The sequence below is a fragment of the Ranitomeya imitator genome, chromosome 2 (genome assembly GCF_032444005.1).
Source record: "Ranitomeya imitator isolate aRanImi1 chromosome 2, aRanImi1.pri, whole genome shotgun sequence".
NCBI lineage: Eukaryota > Metazoa > Chordata > Amphibia > Anura > Dendrobatidae > Ranitomeya > Ranitomeya imitator.
Genome location: NC_091283.1, coordinates 166,016,723 through 166,036,847, shown reverse-complemented (window position 1 = coordinate 166,036,847; position 20,125 = coordinate 166,016,723). Strand labels below are relative to the sequence as shown.

At 42.0% G+C, this 20,125-nt stretch overlaps 1 protein-coding gene across 7 annotated transcripts in view; it reads left to right on the top strand.

The window, feature by feature from the left end:
- ZNF618 (zinc finger protein 618) overlaps positions 1–20,125 on the top strand; it is a 101,583-nt gene that overhangs the window by 41,861 nt on the left and 39,597 nt on the right. For 6 of the 7 annotated variants that reach the window (XM_069747801.1, XM_069747806.1, XM_069747808.1 and 3 more), the window contains exons 2-7: positions 6,843–7,080; positions 7,299–7,439; positions 7,629–7,772; positions 7,995–8,102; positions 8,461–8,538; positions 17,123–17,161. In XM_069747801.1, coding sequence (XP_069603902.1) covers positions 6,906–7,080; positions 7,299–7,439; positions 7,629–7,772; positions 7,995–8,102; positions 8,461–8,538; positions 17,123–17,161 — 685 coding nt within the window. In that variant the 5' untranslated portion in view covers positions 6,843–6,905. The remainder of the gene's footprint in view (positions 1–6,842; positions 7,081–7,298; positions 7,440–7,628; positions 7,773–7,994; positions 8,103–8,460; positions 8,539–17,122; positions 17,162–20,125) is intronic. The other variant, XM_069747804.1, reaches the window with a different exon arrangement.

The following is a 20,125-nucleotide window of genomic DNA, read 5'->3' as shown; positions in this document are numbered from 1 at the left end:
TATATCGCTGCAGCGTCGCTTAATGTGACGGTACCTTTAGATAGTGGCCCTCCCCAGCCTAAAAATAGCAGCCGACAGCAGCCCCAGAAATGGCTATTATTTGCCAAGCTCTTCCACTTGACCTAGTTCGGTGGCAAGTGGGGTTATAGGTTTGGGGTTGATGTTGGCTGTTTTATGGCTGCTGACATCAAGCCCAGGGGTTAGTAATGGAAAAGTGTCTATAAGTTATACTGATAGTGTTTTTTTTTGTCTTTTACAGGTGACCTGGGCTTCAGTAGAAGTCCGTGTATCGGGTTTGTGCATGGACACTAGGTGTTCGCTACAGACCCCGAACTTTACTGTTCAGGTTGATCCATCACTACACATGCGCTTTCAGGGTATTTCAAAGACAACTCCAATTTTATATGAGAACTTTCCAACTGATTTAGAAACTCATCGTTATCTGCTGCTCATAGCAATAGAGTTATTTTCCTCAACTCATAGCGTTATTCCAGTTGGTTTTCAGGAAAACTCAAATTTTTAACAGCTCATATAAAAATTCATGAGCATCAGAGAACGCTCTTCCCACCAGAATGCCAAATTAAAATTTGTCCTCTGCCCTGAGGCATGATGGGAAGAGCATGCAAAAAGTGAAAAATAAACTGGGCAAAGGTGCAGTGCTGGGATAATTCCCATCATTTAAGGGATGATGGAAAAGTAGTCCTTGTTCTCTAAAGCTGCCATGATTTCTAGTTTCTTTTTTTCTGTCTGTTTCTGGCACATTCTTGAACTTTTTGAAGTTTTCGCTTGTGCTTTTGAGGAATTTGCTGCTGCAAGGAATTTACCAAATAAAAGCCGGACTGTGAGCTGTGGCGCCTGAATTCCAACAGGGTTCATACAAAAGTTGTCAGATTTTTGTTTAGTTTTTTACTCTTTGGCTTCCAAAACTTAAATTCCTATCATTCTACTTACGGAGAGCACTTGTGCTGACAACAAAAGCTTAATTTAAAAAAAGTCACAAAAAATGTAAATTTAATAATTAAAAAAGATTAAAAATGTTTTGTCAAAATTGATTTTTAATTACCGTAAGTTTAATGTTTTGATCCGGACTTATTTTTTTTATTATTGTACTAGTTCTTGATTCTTTGTGGGGCACTTTTTGTATGTATGAATATTAGAGGATATTTAATATGCCAATAATTCAGCGGTGGGGAATCTTTTTTCTGCCAAGGGCCATTTGGATATTTATACCATCCTTCGGGGGCCGTACAAACTCCGCCCAGAGTCCATCCTGACTCTGGCCCTGGTGTCAGGACGTAATCTTTCATTGCATGCCCTTCAGTAGTGAACACTACATGTGTGTGCTAACAGAGCAAGAAGAAACTAATGAGCTGGTTGTAATCAAAATACACCGAGAATCTGCTCGGGGGCCTGATAAAAGGTCATCGAGGGCCGTAAATGGCCCGGGGGCCTGAGGTTCCCAGCCCTGCAATAATTAGTTGTTCCCCCATAGTTTTTGTTACATTACTCAAGAGTTTCCCTACCTTCGGCTCCTCAGTTTTTTCAGCACTACAACTCCCACCATGCTCTGATGGCCACACTATGTCATCTCCGTGTTGGTAAACTTTGAGCAGCTTCAGGTTCTGTGACTCTGGCTGATCACATTTGGGTTATGGCTTCTGTTTGTTAGCCAATATACCCTTTTTTTGCCGAGTGCAGGACCTCAGGGGTGGAGCATGGCACAGGAGATGTCCTGTAATATCATGATCCTCCCTCTCATGCTCCGCCCCAGACTTAATACAATGTTCTAATTTTGCCTGCAGTGTTTTTTTGTAAGAATTTGTAAGGGAATTGAAAAACAGATCTCCTTTCTTCCAGTAACAGCACAATTATTGGCCATTGGTTATAGGTGGTATTCCATCCCATTTTTATTATTCTTAATTATAATTCTGTATACTTTAGTAGAGTGAGAAATTTGTGAATCGACAAATGTGAGTCAGCGACCCCAATCTTCCTCCCTGCGCAATGACCTCTGCACAGCACACAGAACATGCCCACAAGTCTCTCCTACAGAGATCAATGAGTTATCTCAAGTCTGCAGCCTCCTATGGTCCGTGTGGGCGCTATAAAGTATATTTATTTTACTTGTATAGCGCCATTAATTCCACAGTGCTCTGCAGACATTATCGGCACTGTCCCCATTGGGGCTCACAATCTAGATTCCCTATCAGTATGTCTTTGGAAGGTGGGAGGAAACAGAGAACCCGGAGGAAACCCACGGAAACACGGGGAGAACATACAAACTCTTTGCAGATGATGTCCTTGGTGGGATTTGAACCCAGGACCCCAAGGCTGCAGTGCTAACCACTGAGCCACCGTGCTGCCCCATATCTCTAAATGCCTGTAATAACGGCTCAGGCATGATGTTGCCCCCATAATTATGAACTATAAATACAAAAAAAAAAAATCTACAACCTGAAAATAACACATTTGAAATAAAATTGACAGATCATATTGATAAACTGTTTTTAATTTAAATAAAAAAAATCACACTGCTGATACATTCCCACTGATTAGATTTTTTTTACACGATTTACAAAAAAATAAGAAAAAATTACTCTATCCTCAGCTCCAAATGTCCAAGTAAAAAATTGGGTTGTCTGAAATATTTTAAAATTTTTCGCTGTTCATCAAAATCTATTTTTTTTTTTCCCCGCATGAATCTCCGGCTTAATGGTTGCTATTCCTTTAATATTTCTGAATTTCATGAGTACATTAAATGTGACCTCTATAACTCTAAATTAAGAATTTATGCTGTCTTGAAATTTATGAAATATTTCAACATGAAAGAGAGGCCCGTTCCCTTGGGAAGGGAGTATAATAAATCACAGCTCTGTGGATTTAATACTCCGTAGTCAGCAAGATCTGATTTTTTTTTTTTTCTTCTTCTTCTGCTTTCAAAAATGAAAAAAAATGTAATCCTATAAAATAGCTTAACTGCCATCATCCCACATACTAGAATTTTTAATTTCTGCTGTTTCTGCCTGGATTTATTTCCAATATTCCTGCTCAGCTTTTCAATTTCCTCTGTTATTAAAATTTAATTCAGTGCATTAGCATTTAAATTAAAAAAAGGTTTTATTTTGTAAGAATCATTGGCGAGGAGGAAAAATTGTAACAGACCTATTCTTTCGTTGCATGAATTCGTGATGCGGTTACGAGGCTTGTACAATTTAAAATGCAGATGGGGTTTCTTTTTGTTTTGTAATTTTTATTTTTTTTTATTTTTTTTTTCTCCTCTGAATTTTAAAAAAGAAAAACGGTTTAGAAAAGAATACAAAAGAAAGGAAAATAATCCAATAATTTAATTAATACAATGTTATAGATTTACCTTTATGTTCTGGGAGTCACACTTGTGATCAACTGATCGCCTCCAATCATGCTCCTGACAAGACTTGGAGAGGCTTTTTCCCTACAGCGGCCACTATTGGAGAAGCAGAGTATTACATGGCTGCTATTCCGATGGTTTGAGATCAGCAGAGCAGATCACTTTTCTGGCTATTAGAGGGGGGAGGGGGGTTCCCAGGACCTAAGCAGGCATGTGACAGGCACTTGATTTATTATCTATCTGGAGGGGGCTGTAGATTTTCAACAGCTGAAGCTCTGTGAGTTGGGAGCCATTGATGGACTAAAACTTTGCAGATTTTCAGAACCGATAGGACCAGGAACAGGCAGATTATTAATGTTCTTTCATTGGACTGTATGACTTTGTGCAGCAAGGGTGAATTAGTGGACGAGTTTGGAGCATGACCGCTCATCAGGAGAAGAGTGATGGCACTGATCGGGTCATAGACATGAAGCACAGAGTCTTAATGTCAACCATTACTAGCATGGCGATCATTGACACCTGAGAAGAGGCCATTTATTGTGCCCAAAATTACCTACAGTCCGTCAATGGTTTGACGGTCTCACTTTATTTCTGGCCATAGCAAAATAAAAAACTTTTTTTTTTGTAGATCAGCAGATTTTGTGCCGTTTTCTATTCTCTGAACACTATCAATGGCAAGAATGGCATATATCCTCATCATAAAGCCTTTTTTCTCCCCTCTGTGAATCTGCAGCCAGATAGATATTTTTATATACACTATTTTATTTTTAAGTTTTGGGCTCAAGCCTTTTCTGCTCGATGACTGATCGCTCTTTCTTATCTTTTCTCCATAGGGTTTTAATAAATATTCATGCTACAGAAATAATGATATGTTCTAATTTAAATTAATTAGGATTATTAAAATGAGTGAAGAAAATAGGCGACCTTTCCACCCCGCGCCTCAATACCGCCGCGCATATATTACCATCCGAACATTTGTATAAATTAGCGGACAATGGGCGAGGGGGTGGGGCGGCCTTTGTGAAATGTACACTATCTTTAGAGATTGTCATGCCTCTCTCATTGCACGGTTTGTTTTGGGGTGGGGGTTTTATACCTAGAAAAAAATATATATTTTTTGGAGCGGTGGGGGTTGGGCTATTTTTCAGCATTAAAACCTTTCATGTTGCTTACTGATTTTTGGAGAGCGAATTTTATTAGAAGATTAATGTAGTTTTATTGTATTTGTTTTCAGCAATTTGATCAAATTGGGGTAAATTTAAACAAATTCATGAAAAATTGTGTAAAATTTTTCTAGTACATTTTTTTCCTTGTTTTTGTTGTTTTTCTAAAATGTTGACATTGTTATATTGCTTTTGTATTGTTTATTTTGTTGTATTCGCTTTTGTAGTTTTTTTTTTAGTGCGTTTTTACATTTCATTTTATGCATCATGTATTATGTTGTTTAACTTTTTCTTAGGTTGTGTGTTTTTACATTTTTTGCGTTGTACACATCTTAATTTTGTTTTTGTTTTACTTTTTATTTATTTTTTATTTTTTTAGTTTATAATTTTCCATTGTTTTTCTATGTTTGTGTTTTTTTGTGTTATTGCAGATGAAAGAAGGCTTGTTTAATGTATTTGGAGGGAGACTTTTGAATATGGAGCTTTTTTATGATGGAGTTGGCATTTCCTAGCATTTGCTTTTGCCAATTTTGTATCAGAAGGGTGAAAAAAAATCTCTTCCGACCATGATCTTTTATCTTGCAGAAGTCAATGTTTTATTTTTCATTTTATTTTATTCCCAGTTTTTTCTAGAGCAAATTTTCAATGATGAGATGCACATGATAATATTTTCCTCCTCCTGCTTTACATTTTAGTAAACCGCCTCAAGCTAAAAAAAAAAAAATAAATAACCCGATCTATTCTTTACAATTTTGCGATATCATTTGCATACTATTTTCCTAACCACATTTTTTTTTTTTGTCTTGATTCATGCAAAATCTTTTATACAAATTTATCCCCGCTGCTCATGGATGCAATCAGGTTTTTTTTGTGTTTTTTTTTTTTTACATTTTACATTTTCCCTTTTGACATGTAATTTATAGAAATGGAAAAAAAAAATGAAATTGACAGAAATATACATCAGTGGAAAATTCCCCCCAGCTCTTGAAATTTTTCCACTAGAAATCATTGGCTGCGGTCTGAGCCGAGTCTGAATATTCCATTGTGTAAGGAGAATAACTGGATTCCTAAATGGGCTCCTTGAGCAAATGTCACCTCGGGGCCTTACATAGAAACGTGGAGATTGTGCTGCCGTCTCTTGCACTAACACAATATTTCTTGTACTTGTAACTCAAGCAAATGGAATTTTGTATTTTTATGTAATATATAGTGGAGGTGAAAAAAAACCCCGTAACCTCCCACAGTAGTGAATGAAGCTTACACCTGTCCGTGTTCTAATAGAGCTGATAGAAATGTGTGAGGCAGAACGGGAAGATCTGCTTGGTACCAGCGGCTCACTTTTCGGCAGGCTCTAGCCATCCTTGTGTAATGTTTATCTGCCATACTGTCAATGGATTTCCCCCCCGCCTGGAACAGGACCTGGCATTGTCCACTTTGGATACTCATTTTAGACTTCTAATGATAAGATGATCACTGTGATCTGCTCCAAAATGTTCAGCAGCAGGTGTTTGAATTCCCCACAGCACCACCGCAGGTGAAATGAAGCATTACATAATACTCCATGCATAAATAGGATTCCCATGTAATGCATTGCCATGCTGGGTCCTCCAGGGGTGGGGGACGCTATCTTTAGCCTATGGCTAGTGTCCTATAGACTGGACCGGACCGCTCCTCTAAGCACCATTTTTACCGAAATTTCAGGGTTTCTTCTCCAAGACGTTTCCATGTACCGCATAGACACAGACCCAATGTCCAAGCAATGATGCAACATCTAAATGTCTGGTTTTATAAATTAACGCATTCAGAAGTAGGACCACAGAAAATACGACACTCACATTAAAACAATCATATCCCTGGTTATTAGTCAAGACCAGTATGGACCTGTGGAGGTTTCACTAGGGCTCCTTCTGATATTTCATTATTAATTGTGAACCACAGACGGAAAGGAGGTCAGAGTCCTCCAATGATTTCTGCTCCCAGGACTTGGGTAAAAGGTATCGGAAATCCTATGTTGTGCAGCGACCCACACGTCCATCTCTGGTGCGATGGGGGTCTCTGTAACCGGACAGGTATCCAGGAATAGAGAACATGGCTATCTTTGTCAGAAACTAGCACCACATTTCTCTACAAGTTGTGTATGGTATTGCAGTTCATCCCCATTCACACCAATGGAACTGAGTCGGAGAAGCAGTAAAAATCTATAGACCAGGGAGGCGTAGTTCTGGAAGGGAGCCGCCATGGTTTTCTAATTCTTTAGGGGCTTTTATGATTTTCAATTTTGGTCATTGCAGACCTCTGTTGTGTTTTTCTAGGGAGTGTGCCATCCAAGGGGGAGAGTGAGACCCTTACTTCATTCATCCCAAAGTGCGTGGACCATGAGTACGAAAGATGTGACGGTGAAAACAGAAAAACCTGAATATGTTCTCCAGCCTGCGCTGTGGAATCAGGAGGCCAAAAATGCTGCCGAGAAGAGGACGGATGGTGGCGCCAAAAAAGTGCCTGCTGAAATCTGCGTGGTGATTGGAGAAAACCACAACCAGCAGAATATTGGTGAGTGGAGCGATTGTAACTATAAGTACAACCCTTAGAAAAATTAGTGAGGTCCTTTTTGCCCCCACCCCTGTAGCAGGGACCTTGTTTTTAGCCAGACATATGAGCAGGGGAAGGGGTCGACAAATGCACTGACCACATATCTGTCTTTTGCTGTTTTTATCTGATCTAATATGAATTCTTATGTCCTTTTTTTTTTCCATCTCTGGATATTCCAGAAAAACCTGAAGATGTTCACCCTGGGCCGTGGAAATCGAAGGCCAAAAATGCTGCCGAGAAGAAGATGGAAGGTGGCACTGAGAAGAAGCCTGCCGAAGTCTGTGTGGTGATTGGAGAAAACCACACTCAGCAGAAAAATGGTGAGAGGAGCGATGCTATCCTTGAGGACAACCCTTAAATAAATTTGTTGGGTCCTTTTTGCCCCAGGGGTGCTGGGACAGTGTATATCGCCAGAACTTTGAGCTTTGGATTTGCTGTTTTTGTCCAATCTAATATGAATTCTTCTGTGTTTTCTTTTTTTTTTTTCCTCCTGTGGATATTCCCACCAGAAAAAACTGAAGATCTTCTCCAGCCTGCGCTGTGGAAAAAAACGGCCAAAAATGCTGCCGAGAAGAAGATGGAAGATGGTGCCGAAAAGGTGCCCGCCGAAATCTGTGTGGTGATTGGAGAAAACCACAACCAGCAGAATATTGGTGAGTGGAGCGATAGTAATCATGAGGACAACCCTTAGAAAAACTTGTGGGGTCCTTCCCTTCCCCACCCTTTTGGCGGGGGGCAGTGTTTATGGTCAGAACTACGAGTGGCAGAAGGGAATTGACAATCGCGCTGACCACATTTCTGTTTTTTGCTGTTTTTGTCCCATCTAATATGAATTCTTCTGTACTTTTTTTTCTGCCTGTGGATATTTCCACCAGTTGCAGACTCTCCAGAGAGACATACAGTAGTAGTGAGCAGAGAAGCCTCCTGGAGCGGCGGCAGCCGTCCACGCAGCATCCCACCAAGAATCAGCACATCTTCTCCAGGTGAGCAGTGGGAACAGGACAACAGAGAGTGCTGCCATACTGGTCGTCATCAATAGTACTGTGGATGCAGCCATTAATGGCACCCTGTGTCACCTCTCCCCTCTCCATCCTGTTGATTGCATACCATGGTTGTCAGCTGCACTCATGTCCTGGCAGCACAAAGTCATTAGTGCCTGCACTGTGGCAACCAATGATGCTGAACGTGGATGCCCAGAATTCAACATTGGATTTCTGCTGACCGTCAGGCCGCTGCCTCTTGTGGCTCCACATTCACATTATTAGTCGCCATTATGTCCAGTAACATTAATGGCTCCAGAGCATCACCCCACTTAAAGGTCTTTTTCTCATCTTTTTCCAGGTTCTTACGAATGTGGAATTTGTAGGAAAAAGTACAAATATTACAACTGCTTCCAGACTCACGTCCGAGCGCACATAGGTAATTACTGCCGCGCGACGCATCATGTCTCCTCCTTCTCTGTAATTGCCCGGTTCAGTTTAATCAGTGTGTGTCATAGGAAAGGGCACCCGCCCTGCATCACTGCGGATAAAGGATTTCATTATCTGCAAAAAATAATTACATTGATCTAATGACCATTGTGTATAATAGCTCAGGGCAGACAATGAAGGGACGGAGGCCACGGCAGCCACCGAACCAGGCTGTAAAGTTACTAATGACTCTCCATTGTGACCTGTTACAGCACTTACACACCACTCCACCTGCTGCTCATATCCACTTTTACCCTACACCACTAGGGAATAAAATACTAATGGTCTTTCTACCTTAGGCTATGTGCACACGTTGTGGATCCGCAGCGTTTTTTTCTGCACGGAATTGCACCAAATGCGCAAAGGGTAGCTCAAGCAATGTTAATCAGTGGGAATCCAGAATTGTTGCACATGCTGCGGAAAATTCCGCACTGATTCGCAGCTTTTTATTTTCCACAGCATTTCAATTCTTTCTGCAGATCTGCAGCATTTCTGCACCCATTGACTTGCGTTGAGTCAATCAAATCTGCAGCTAAACCGCAGGTGTAAAAAGGTTTGCGGATTTGCTGTGGATTTATGTGCCCAAAACACTGCAGAAAGGAAGGAGGAAGAATGTGTGGGTGGAGAATGTGAGTGGGCGGAGAATATGTGCATGTCTGTCTGCGTGTAGCCAGGCATCGTCTGATGGGACTACTACTCCCATCCGGCTATGTCTGCTGTCACATATAAAAGTGACAGCTTGAGCTGATGATGGGATAGTAGTCCCATCATCCGGCGACTATGTTCAATTGTAAAACAATAAAAAAGCATTCATACTCACCAAACACTTAATCCCTGACTCCCGCGTCTCCTGCAGCAAAAATAAAATAATAAACCAACATATACTTGCCTTTCTGCCGTGGTCCGTTTAACCCCTTAGAGCCAATTTGGTACTTAATGACCGAGCCAATTTTTGCAATTCTGACCACTGTCACTTTATGAGGTTATAACTCTGGAACGCTTCAACGGATCCTGGTGATTCTGAGATTGTTTTTTCGTGACATATTGTACTTCATGTTAGTGGTAACATTTCTTCGATATTACTTGCGATTATTTATGAAAAAAACGGAAATATGGCGAAAATTTTTAAAATTTTGCAATTTTCAAACTTTGTATTTTTATGCCCTTAAATCAGAGAGATATGTCACAAAAAATAGTTAATAAATAACATTTCCCACATGTCTACTTTACATCAGCACAATTTTGGAAACAAAATTTTTTTTGTTAGGGAGTTATAAGGGTTAAAAGTTGACCAGCAATTTCTCATTTTTACAACACCATTTTTTTTAGGGACCACATCACATTTGAAGTCATTTTGAGGGGTCTATATGATAGAAAATAAACAAGTGTGACACCATTCTAAAAACTACACCCCTCAAGGTTCTCAAAACTACATTCAAGAAGTTTATTAACCCTTTACGTGCTTCACAGGAACTGAAACTATGTGGAAGGAAAAAATGAACATTTAACTTTTTTTTTGCAAACATTTTAATTCAGAACCATTTTTTTTATTTTCACAAGTGTAAAAACAGAAATCTTTCATTTTGGATGACTGTGGTGACCTATTTATATGGTTACACCCAAAGACATTTATGGAGTACTCTTTGGATTGGGTCATTAATCAGGGCAGTGACATGCTCCAACAATTGGACTATTCATATGGCTTTGGACTTGTGCATTATCTGTGGATTTTTTCTTTATGTATCATGTTTGATTTCCTGTTTCTTATATATATTTATTTTGTTTACTACTTTGATTTTGTTTAGTTATTTTTTCCATTTATTTTTTCTAATTTCTATTTTCCATTATGGAGTATTATTATGATTATCCTTTTTTATTATTTTTCTGTGTGCATTTTCTTTATGTAGTTACATTGCACTGTGTAGGTTTATGAGGGTACTTGTTTTTAGGTTTACATGTTATTGGAATCTCCGTATTATTGGGGCTTACATATATGCCTAATCCTTTTTCCTTCTAGGTTGCCGTGCAGTTTATCTGCTGACTGGTGTATCTTTGGTTTTGCCTGCATTCCATCTTCTGCTGGCTCTACCATTCATTCAAGTCCTCATTTTTCTCATACTCTCTTATGTATATATGTTTCAGCCATTGTTGCCCTTTTCCCCTTGGTGCACGCCTTGTTTGCGTGCTTGTAGTAGGAGCTCTGCATCTTTTGCTCCTCCCCTTGCTTCTTGTGCGGCCGTACAACGCGCCTGCTTTCACTTTCACTTTCCCACACATGCTCTTTTCCCTCCCTACTCACCCGGTCTCTGCGCCTGCGCCTCCTGCCCTGATGGGCACTTTCGTCCGGTCTGCTGGATTACGACACACCGCTCTTGCATTGGGTAATTATCGCAGCTATTTAGAGCAGTACTCGTGCTTGGGAGAGCTATCCTCCCTGACGAAGCTGCCTAGCTGCAGCGATACGCGTGGGATTCTCCCACACCGTCTCCTCCATCTCCCACTGACCAGCCAGCATGGGGCTTTTTCTTCCGGTGACCGCGCTGATCCATTTTTTTGGATCTCTACTCCTTGTGAGCATACTTTATATATAGTTTGGCCTCATTAGCAACAGGTTGCCACCAGGCTGTGTTTTCACAGCGGGCATACCCAGCTTTTGGCCTGATACCTGCTTCTACTTCATCTTTGCTAGCAATCCCAGTGCTGCTGTATATTGGGCTTTGATTCTGGCTTATATCCAGTTATTACTATATAGCACTGGGTTTGGTGCTGTTGGTCTTTGACAACTCTGGGGACGCCCTGTGTGTTGTCACTTTTTGTGGGAGTATATATACATATGGTTAATGCCAGTTACTTTATTTAGGTTTAAATGTATACCTTATATTGTATTTAACTTTCCGATACTGATATATATTATTACTGTACCAGTATCCATTTTTTGCCTTTCGCTGGTTTAACACCGCATGGGGGAATGGTGTGCTCGTGTTTGATCCTTATGGATCAGGTTTTAATTGGTTTTATATTTTGTATGTCCTTTGCTTCTACACAATAAAGTTGTATCTTATTATATATATATTGTAGGTGTGCACGCATTTATGCAGTGTCTTTCTTCTTTTGTTCAAAACAGAAATGTAACCATAAATTTTGTTATGCAATTTCTCCTGAATACGCCAATACCCCATATGTGGGGGTAAACCACTGTTTGGGCGCACCGCAGAACTTGGAAGTGAAGGAGCGCCGTTTGACTTTTTCAATGCAGAATTGGCTGGAATTGAGATCGGACGCCATGTCGCGTTTGGAGAGCCCCTGATGTACCTAAACAGTAGTAACTCCCCACAAGTGACCCCATTTTGGAAACTAGACCCCTTAAGGAACTTATCTAGATGTGTGGTGAGCACTTTGAACCCCCATGTACTTCACAGAAGTTTATAACATTGAGCCGTGAAAATAAAAAATCGCATTTTTTCTACAAAAATGATCTTTTTGCCCCAAATTTTTATTTTCACAAGGGTAACAGGAGAAATTAGACCACAAAAGTGGTAGTGCAATTTCTCCTGAGTACGTCGATACCCCATATGTGGGGGTAAACCACTGTTTGGGCGCACCGCAGAGCTTGGAAGAGAAGGAGTGCAGTTTTACTTTTTCAATGTAGAATTGTCTGGAATTGAGATCGGACGCCATGTCGCGTTTGGAGAGCCCCTGATGTACCTAAACAGTAGTAACTCCCCACAAGTGACCCCAATTTTGAAACTAGACCCCCCAAGGAACTTATCTAGATGTGTGGTGAGAACTTTGAATGCCCAAGTGCTTCACAGAAGTTTAGAATTCAGAGTCGTGAAAATAAAAAAATATTTTTTTTTCCACAAAAAAGATTTTGTAGCCCCCAAGTTTTTATTTTCACAAGGGTAACAGGAGAAATTGGACCCCAAAAGTTGTTGTCCAATTTATCCCGAGTATGCTGATGCCCCATATGTGGGGGTAAACCACTGTTTGGGCGAAAGGCAGAGCTCAGAAGGGAGGGAGCACCATTTGACTTTTTGAGCGCAAAATTGGCTGTCGTGTTTGGAGACCCCCTGATGTAACTAAACAGTGGAAACCCCCCAATTCTAGCTCCAACCCTAACCCCAACACACCCCTAACCCTAATCCCAACCTGATCCATAATCCTAATCACTAACCCTAACGATAATCACAACCCTTACCCCAAAACAACCCTAATGTCAACCCTAACCATAACCCTAATCAAAACCCTAAATCCAACACACCCCTAATCCTAATCTCAACCCTAACCTCAAACCTAACCCTAATCCCAATACACCCCTAATCACAACCCTAACCTTAACTCTAATCCCAAGCGTAACCCTAATGCCAACGCTAACCCTAATACCAACTCTAATCCTAACCCTACCTACTGTATCCTCACCCATCCCTTGCAGATTGTGAGCCCTCGCGGGCAGGGTCCTCTTTCCTCCTGTACCAGTTGTGACTTGTATTGTTCAAGATTATTGTACTTGTTTTATTATGTATACCCCTCCTCACATGTAAAGCGCCATGGAATAAATGGCGCAATAATAATAAATAATAATAATAATCCAAACCCTAACCCAAATCTAACCCTAACTTTAGCCCCAACCCTAACCCTAGCCCTAAGGCTACTTTCACACTTGCGTCGTTTGGCATCCGTCGCAATCTGTCGTTTTGGACAAAAAACGGATCCTCCAAATGTGCCCGCAGGATGCGTTTTTTTGCCCATAGACTTGTATTGCCGACGGATCGTGACGGATGGCCACACGTCGCGTCCGTTGTGCACTGGATCAGTTTTGTTTTGGCGGACCGTCGGCACAAAAAGCGTTCAATGTAACTTTTTTTGTACGTCGCGTCTGCCATTTCTGACCGCGCATGCGTGGCCGTAACTCCGCCCCCTCCTCCCCAGGACATAGATTGGGGAGCGGATGCGTTGAAAAACTACATCCGCTGCCCACGTTGTGCACAATTTTCACAACGTGCTTCGGAATGTCGGGCCGACGCATTGCGACGGCCCCGTACCGACGTAAGTGTGAAAGAACCCTAACCCTGAATTTAGCCCCAACCCTAACCCTAAATTTAGCCCCAACCCTAACCCTAGCCCTAACCCTAAACTAGCTCTAACCCTAGCTCTAACCCTAGCCCTAACCCTAGCCCTAACCCTAATTTTAGCCCCAACTGCTCTTCTCCTGTCGGCCGGCAGATGGCGATAGATGGCGGGCGCACTGCGCATGCGCCCGCCATTTTCTTTTGCCCAGAAGATGCCGGCGGCCAGGAGGAGCAGCAGGAGGACCCAGGGACACCGGTAAGTATAATAGGGTCCCCGAATCCCCCTATTATAAGGGATAAGTGTAATAAGAGAATTACACTTTGATTTTTTATTTTTTTTTGCGGTCGCCGGTAAACAGTTAATTACCGGCGATCGCAAAACAGGGGTCGGTAAAACCGACCCCGATCATGTTCTTTGGGGTCTCGGCTACCCCCGGCAGCCGAGACCCCAAAGATTCTCCCGGTGCCGGCCGGCGGGCGCACTGCGCATGCGCCCGCCATTTTGAAGATGGCTGCGCCCACCGGGAGCCACGAGGAGCACCGGGGGAGATAGGTGAGTATCGGGGGGCTACCTGGGACCCCTTTTCTCTGTCCTCTGATGTGCGATCACATCGGAGGACAGAGAAATTAAAGAGATCGCATTTTTTTTTTTTTTTGCGATCGCCGGTAAACGGTTAATTACCGGCGATCGCAAATGCGGGGTCGGTTAAAACCCCCCCGAATCATGTTCTCTGGGGTCTCGGCTACCCCCGGCAGCCTAGACCCCGGAGAAAATCCGAGTCTGGGGGGCGCTATTCACGTCTGGGGGGCGCTGTTCTTTAAGTACCCTTAGCGGCCGCCGTTAAAAGACGTATCGGCGGTCTCTAAGGGGTTAATAACGAGTGTCCCACGACGATCTCACGTGTAGAACAGTCGTATCGGAAGATGTGACCGCTCTACCTGGCCTCTGGTGATACACTGTGGGAGGATCACCTCCTGTCAGTGTATCACTGAGCCACTGTGAGAGTTCACTGGAGTTCGGGCTGTCACTTGCGGCACCGCTGCGTGAGAAAATTCTCACGTAGCAGTGCTGTAAGTGAGAGCATGAGCTTCGGTGAACTCTGTGATGCACTGCAGGAGCGATTACCTCCTGTCAGTGTATCACCAGACTCCGGGTAGAGCGGTCACATCTCCCGATTCAACTGTTCTACACGTGAGATCGTCGTGGGATACTCAGTAAATGGACTACGTCGGACAGGGAGTATTTATGTTTATTATTTTATTTTTGTTGCAGTAGATGGAGGGATTCGGGGATTAGGCGATGCCGTAAGTATGGTAAATTAAGATTCAATAAGGAGTCTGTGCGATTATTTCAATTAAAGGACTTTATTCTGGCTGTGTCTTTATTTACCATATAACTATAGGATTAGTAATGGATAGGTGTCTTATAGATGTTTCTTCATTACTAAGTCGTGGGCTTGATGTTACCGGATAATACAAAGGTGACATCAATCCCACAAATATTACCCCACTTGCCACCGCTATAGGGCAAGTGGTAAGAGCGAGGCTAAGTGCCAGAATTGGCGCAACTATCAGATGTGCCATTTCTGGGGCAGCTGAGAGCTGATGTTTTTAGCCTGGGAGGTGCCAATGTACATGGCCCCTTCCCAGGCTATTAATATTATTGAGCCACTCTGGGGAGATCTCAAGTGCGCAGTTCATGCTAGATAGCCCAGGAATTTACAGGAACTGGAGGCTTTTTGCCAAGAAGTGTGTGCAGCTTTACCATCTGAGAAAATAAAGAACCTCATCCACAACTACCACAAAAGACTTCAAGCTGTCATTGATGTTAGTGGGAACAATACACGGTATTAAGAAATGGGCTATGTGAACCTTTGATCAGGGTCATTTGGATGTTTTGTGTTGTCATTATGATTTACAAAGAGAAAACACAGTAGTTTGACAATAAATGGCTTCACCCAACCACTAACCATGAGTAGAGAAAAAGTTTTGGTGTTATCATTCATATTCTCTGAAAAAAGGCCAAGAGAGCAAATATTCTGCCCAGATATGCAAACTTTTGAGGACAATTGTATGTCATAGGAGGTAGTCCCCGTGCTCTAATAGCCCAGGCTGGGCACAGATAAAGGCATCTTCTCACCCTGGTAATTTATGACTTATCTGCAGGTGCAGTGAGGGAATCTGTCTCCAGGACAGGGGTCCCAAAGGTATATGCGAGGTGTGACGTGTCCATCTATGGGTCCCCTGTTCTGGAGATGTGTAAAAGTTGGGACCTGCATCTATCCTCTCCTGCGGAAGTGTCATACATGGCTGCATTGGAAGTAGCCCTTCAGCAAAGATGCACTTTAGTTCTCGCAGACTCGGCCGGTCTCTGTATTCCACGGTCACTGCAGATGGCGCCATGGAGGAAGCTTCAGAGAGCGCAGCTCTGGTAGTAAACTGCGTTGTCTGTCCCTCAGACTAGAGGCGACATCACAGCTTCCTCATTGTGTTTTTGGAGGCGCTCAGTGATTAAAATGTGTAATTAAATCCTATCTGCCCATAATGAGATAAAAGACTCGGAAAACGAATGGGTTGTGCGAGATATTGTAATTAGAAGAGCAGATACGGGCGGCAAATTCATCAGGATGAGAGAGGCGCTTTATTGGAATCTTTTAGATTATTAATGGATCTCGCTACATCAAAAAGATTATCTTCAAACCCCACTAATATATCGCTGACAGATTCACACTTTGAGATGGTAGAGGAAAAACCGCCTCCGAGAACTTTGTTACTGATTGTTTTCCAGCCAAGTCTCGATATCAGCCGTGGCAAAGATCTCACCTGTCCCCACAGCAGAAGGCATGAGCACAGGATGCAGACTCCTGCTTCAATTCTGCAGCACCCCCAGTGGTCAGTTGCAGTAGTACAGCCTTATTTGACCATGTGATGTGGTTTTTTAAGCTTTTTACAAGCTTGCTGCCATTTTTTTTTATTTCCTGTAAGTAAATGGTAACGTTTTCAACAAGATGTGATAATGCTGCAATTTTACAGCACCGTGTGTTGCAGCACAGGAAATATTCAGAAAGTTCTTGATTTCACGATTGTGGATTTGCAGGAATTTTCCTGAAAATGTTTCTTTCAAGCTGACAGATGCTGATAGGTTTGCAGGATGGCCTCAAGCCAGTCTCATATGCGATTTAAAGGGATATGCCCACCTTAGCATACCAGACTATCTAATTAGTGGGAGTACGACCCTCAGGGATTGCGTTGCTATTGGCTTAGCTCTGTAGTCCATAGGAATTGTTGGGGTCCTGCCACCAATCAGTAAATAATTGTATTGAAGTGCACTATGTGACATATATATATATATATATATATATATATATATATATATATATATATATATATATATATATATATATATATATACATACATATATATTATTCTTTTTTTCAATTTCCATCTTTCTGATTTCCCCTCAGACAATGAAGTTGCATCGGTGGAGGGGGTCGTACAGGGAAGTAAGTATGCCAGTCCTTTAATTCCGATGTCATTTGGGTCTGGCACACGATGCTCACTGCCATTATTAATTGCAGTATAACTGATGATGGCGAGGAACACCCTCCCCACCACCCCCCAAAAAAAAAAAAAAAGTGTTCCCTGATTATGTATCATTTATGAAACTTGGTCCGTCCATGAGTCTCTGGCCAATGAAAAGTTCTGCACATTTCTAGTTGACTCTATTTACTTTATTTTTCAAGATCTATGAGATTCTTATTTCTGTTCAGATGGTGATAAGATTCCAGTTGGTTTGTCACAATGTATCCGTGTAGATGTAGCCTGAGCTTTACCTACAGTCAAGGCCAGAAAATGAAGTATTTCTCCCAGGAAATTATTACAGTTACACAAGTTTTATTATACATGTTTTATTCCTTTGTCTGTATTGGAACAACACAAAAAAAAACGAGAAAAAAGAGGCAAATTGGACATAATTTCACACAAAACCCCAAAAATGGACCAAACAAAATTTTTGTCACCCTCAACGTAATATTTGGTTACACACCCTTTGGAATAAATAACTGCAATCAATCGCTTCCTATAACCATCAACAAGCTTCTTCCACGAGTTCTTCAACTGGAATTTTGGAGCACTGTTCTTACAAACTGCTCCAGGTCTCTCAGAAATGAAGGCGCCTTCTCACAACATAAATTTTAAGATCTCACCGCAAGTGTTCATCTGGATTTAGATATGGACTCATTGCTGCCACTTCAGAACTCTCCAGTGTTTTGTTCCCATCCATTTCTGGGTGTGTCTTGAAATATGTTTGGGGTCATTGTCCTGCTGGAAGACCCATGACCTTGGACGCAAACCCAGCTTTCTGACACTGGGCACTACATTGCGACCCAAAATCCTTTGGTAATCTTCAGATTTCATGATGCCTTGCACACAGTCAATCTTTAGTGATCAAACATGATTTTAATGTGATACACTGTAGTAAAACGCTTCGGTCTTGCTTCAGACCTTCATCAGTATGTTATGATTCAAATTGACGAAGTGCATCAGTAGTTCTCCGTAAGACCACTAGATTGGAAAATCTTTTAGAAGAGAGGAACGATGGTGTTTAAAGGGAAGGTGCCATCAAAAAATTTTTTTTTCAGAAATTGTAAAAATGTAAAGAATTAATGATTACATTTCCTTAAAAAATATTATCATTTGTTTATAATTTAATAAAATATGAAAAATAATTTGAAAAGTTTTGGAATTTCCACTTTTAAACACTAAGGGGAGCAGCTGCTGAAATTTCAGAAAAACCTAGTGTACAACTAGCTCACATTACTGCACTGCAGTAATTATAGGCGGAGTCTGCTGACGTGTGTGATGTCTCCTCTCCTCTCCTTCTGGGTGTTTGCTAAGGGATTAGAGAGGATGATATTCAGGAACCCAGTGAGCAGCCATTTTGTTGGTGACTGCAGAGTATGGCTGCCGTCACACTATCAGTATTTGGTCAGTATTTTACCTCAGTATTTGTAAGCAAAAGCCAGGAGTGGAACAAATAGAGGAAAAGTATAATAGAAACATCTGCACCACTTCTGTATATATCACCCACTCCTGGTTTTGGCTTACAAATACTGAGGTAAAATACAAACCAAATAATGATAGTGTGAAGGCAGCCTTATACTGACAAGTAGACAGTCACCGAGGATGGCAGGCAGCAAGGATTCTGGGAGATATGTGGTGGAGGGAGCAGGGTGACAGCAGCACAGAGTATTTTAGGAGAGCAGTGTGCTGGTCTATAGGGGCTCCCTGTTTGGTGCACGGAGCAGCCAGGGATTGTACATAGAGCTCTCTTTTATACTCATGGATGGACCGTCTGCTCCATAGAAATCCAGGAAACATTTCTGCGGATTGATGGCCTGGTCTGATCCAGACTTTACACACAGACCCCATTCCCCTCCTCAGATCCTGTCTTCTCCATCCTGTCCTGGCGATGTGTGAAAGCGAGGCGACAGGCGAAGTACGGGGTGACGCTGGGAAGGAAATGTAGCCATATAATAACGATAAAAATGAGACCCCTCTCTTCAGCTGCCTCACCAGCCTTCCCCTGACTGCACCTAACTGGAGGTCACGCTGTCCCCTCTATTACCCCAGACCCGCGTGCAGGTGCTCAGCCAGAACCACCATAGAATGGGTCCGCTTTCTGAAGATAATACTGCCATAGTGTTCTCACATAATACCGCCATATAGATCACACACAATACTATCAAATAGATCACACAATACTGTCATACAGTTCTCACATAATACCACCATATAGATCACACATAATACCGCCAGTGTTCTCACATAATACCACCATATAGATCACACATAATACCGCCAGTGTTCTCACATACCACCATATGCTTCTCACATAATACCGCCATATAGATCACCCATAATGCCGCCACATAGATCTCACATGTATTGTAAATAAAGACTCGGCAAGAATAAAGTCCTTTATTAATCTTTTTTATACCATACCGAACGCATAATCCTCGACTCCCTCATCTCCCACAACAAAAATAATAAACCACAATGGGGAAAGACACGCAGGGGGGAGAGGAGTGCATAGGAGAGGATTAGATACTGACTGCTGAGCCGTGTATCTAATCCTGTCCTGTGTGATACTGTGCTGCGCCGTGTATCTAATCCTATCTTGTGTGATACTGTACACAGGACAGGATTAGCTACACAGTACTAGATTAGCTACACAGGACAGAGGTAGCAGTGGTAGATGGTATATAGAGGCAGGTAGCAGTGGTAGATGGTATATAGAGGCAGGCAGCAGTGGTAGATGGTATATAGAGGCAGGCAGCAGTGGTAGGTGGTATACAGAGGCAGGTAGCGGTGGTAGGTGGTATATAGAGGCTGGTAGCAGTGGTAGGTGGTATATAGGGGCTGGTAGCAGTGGTAGGTGGTATATAGGGGCTGGTAGCAGTGGTATA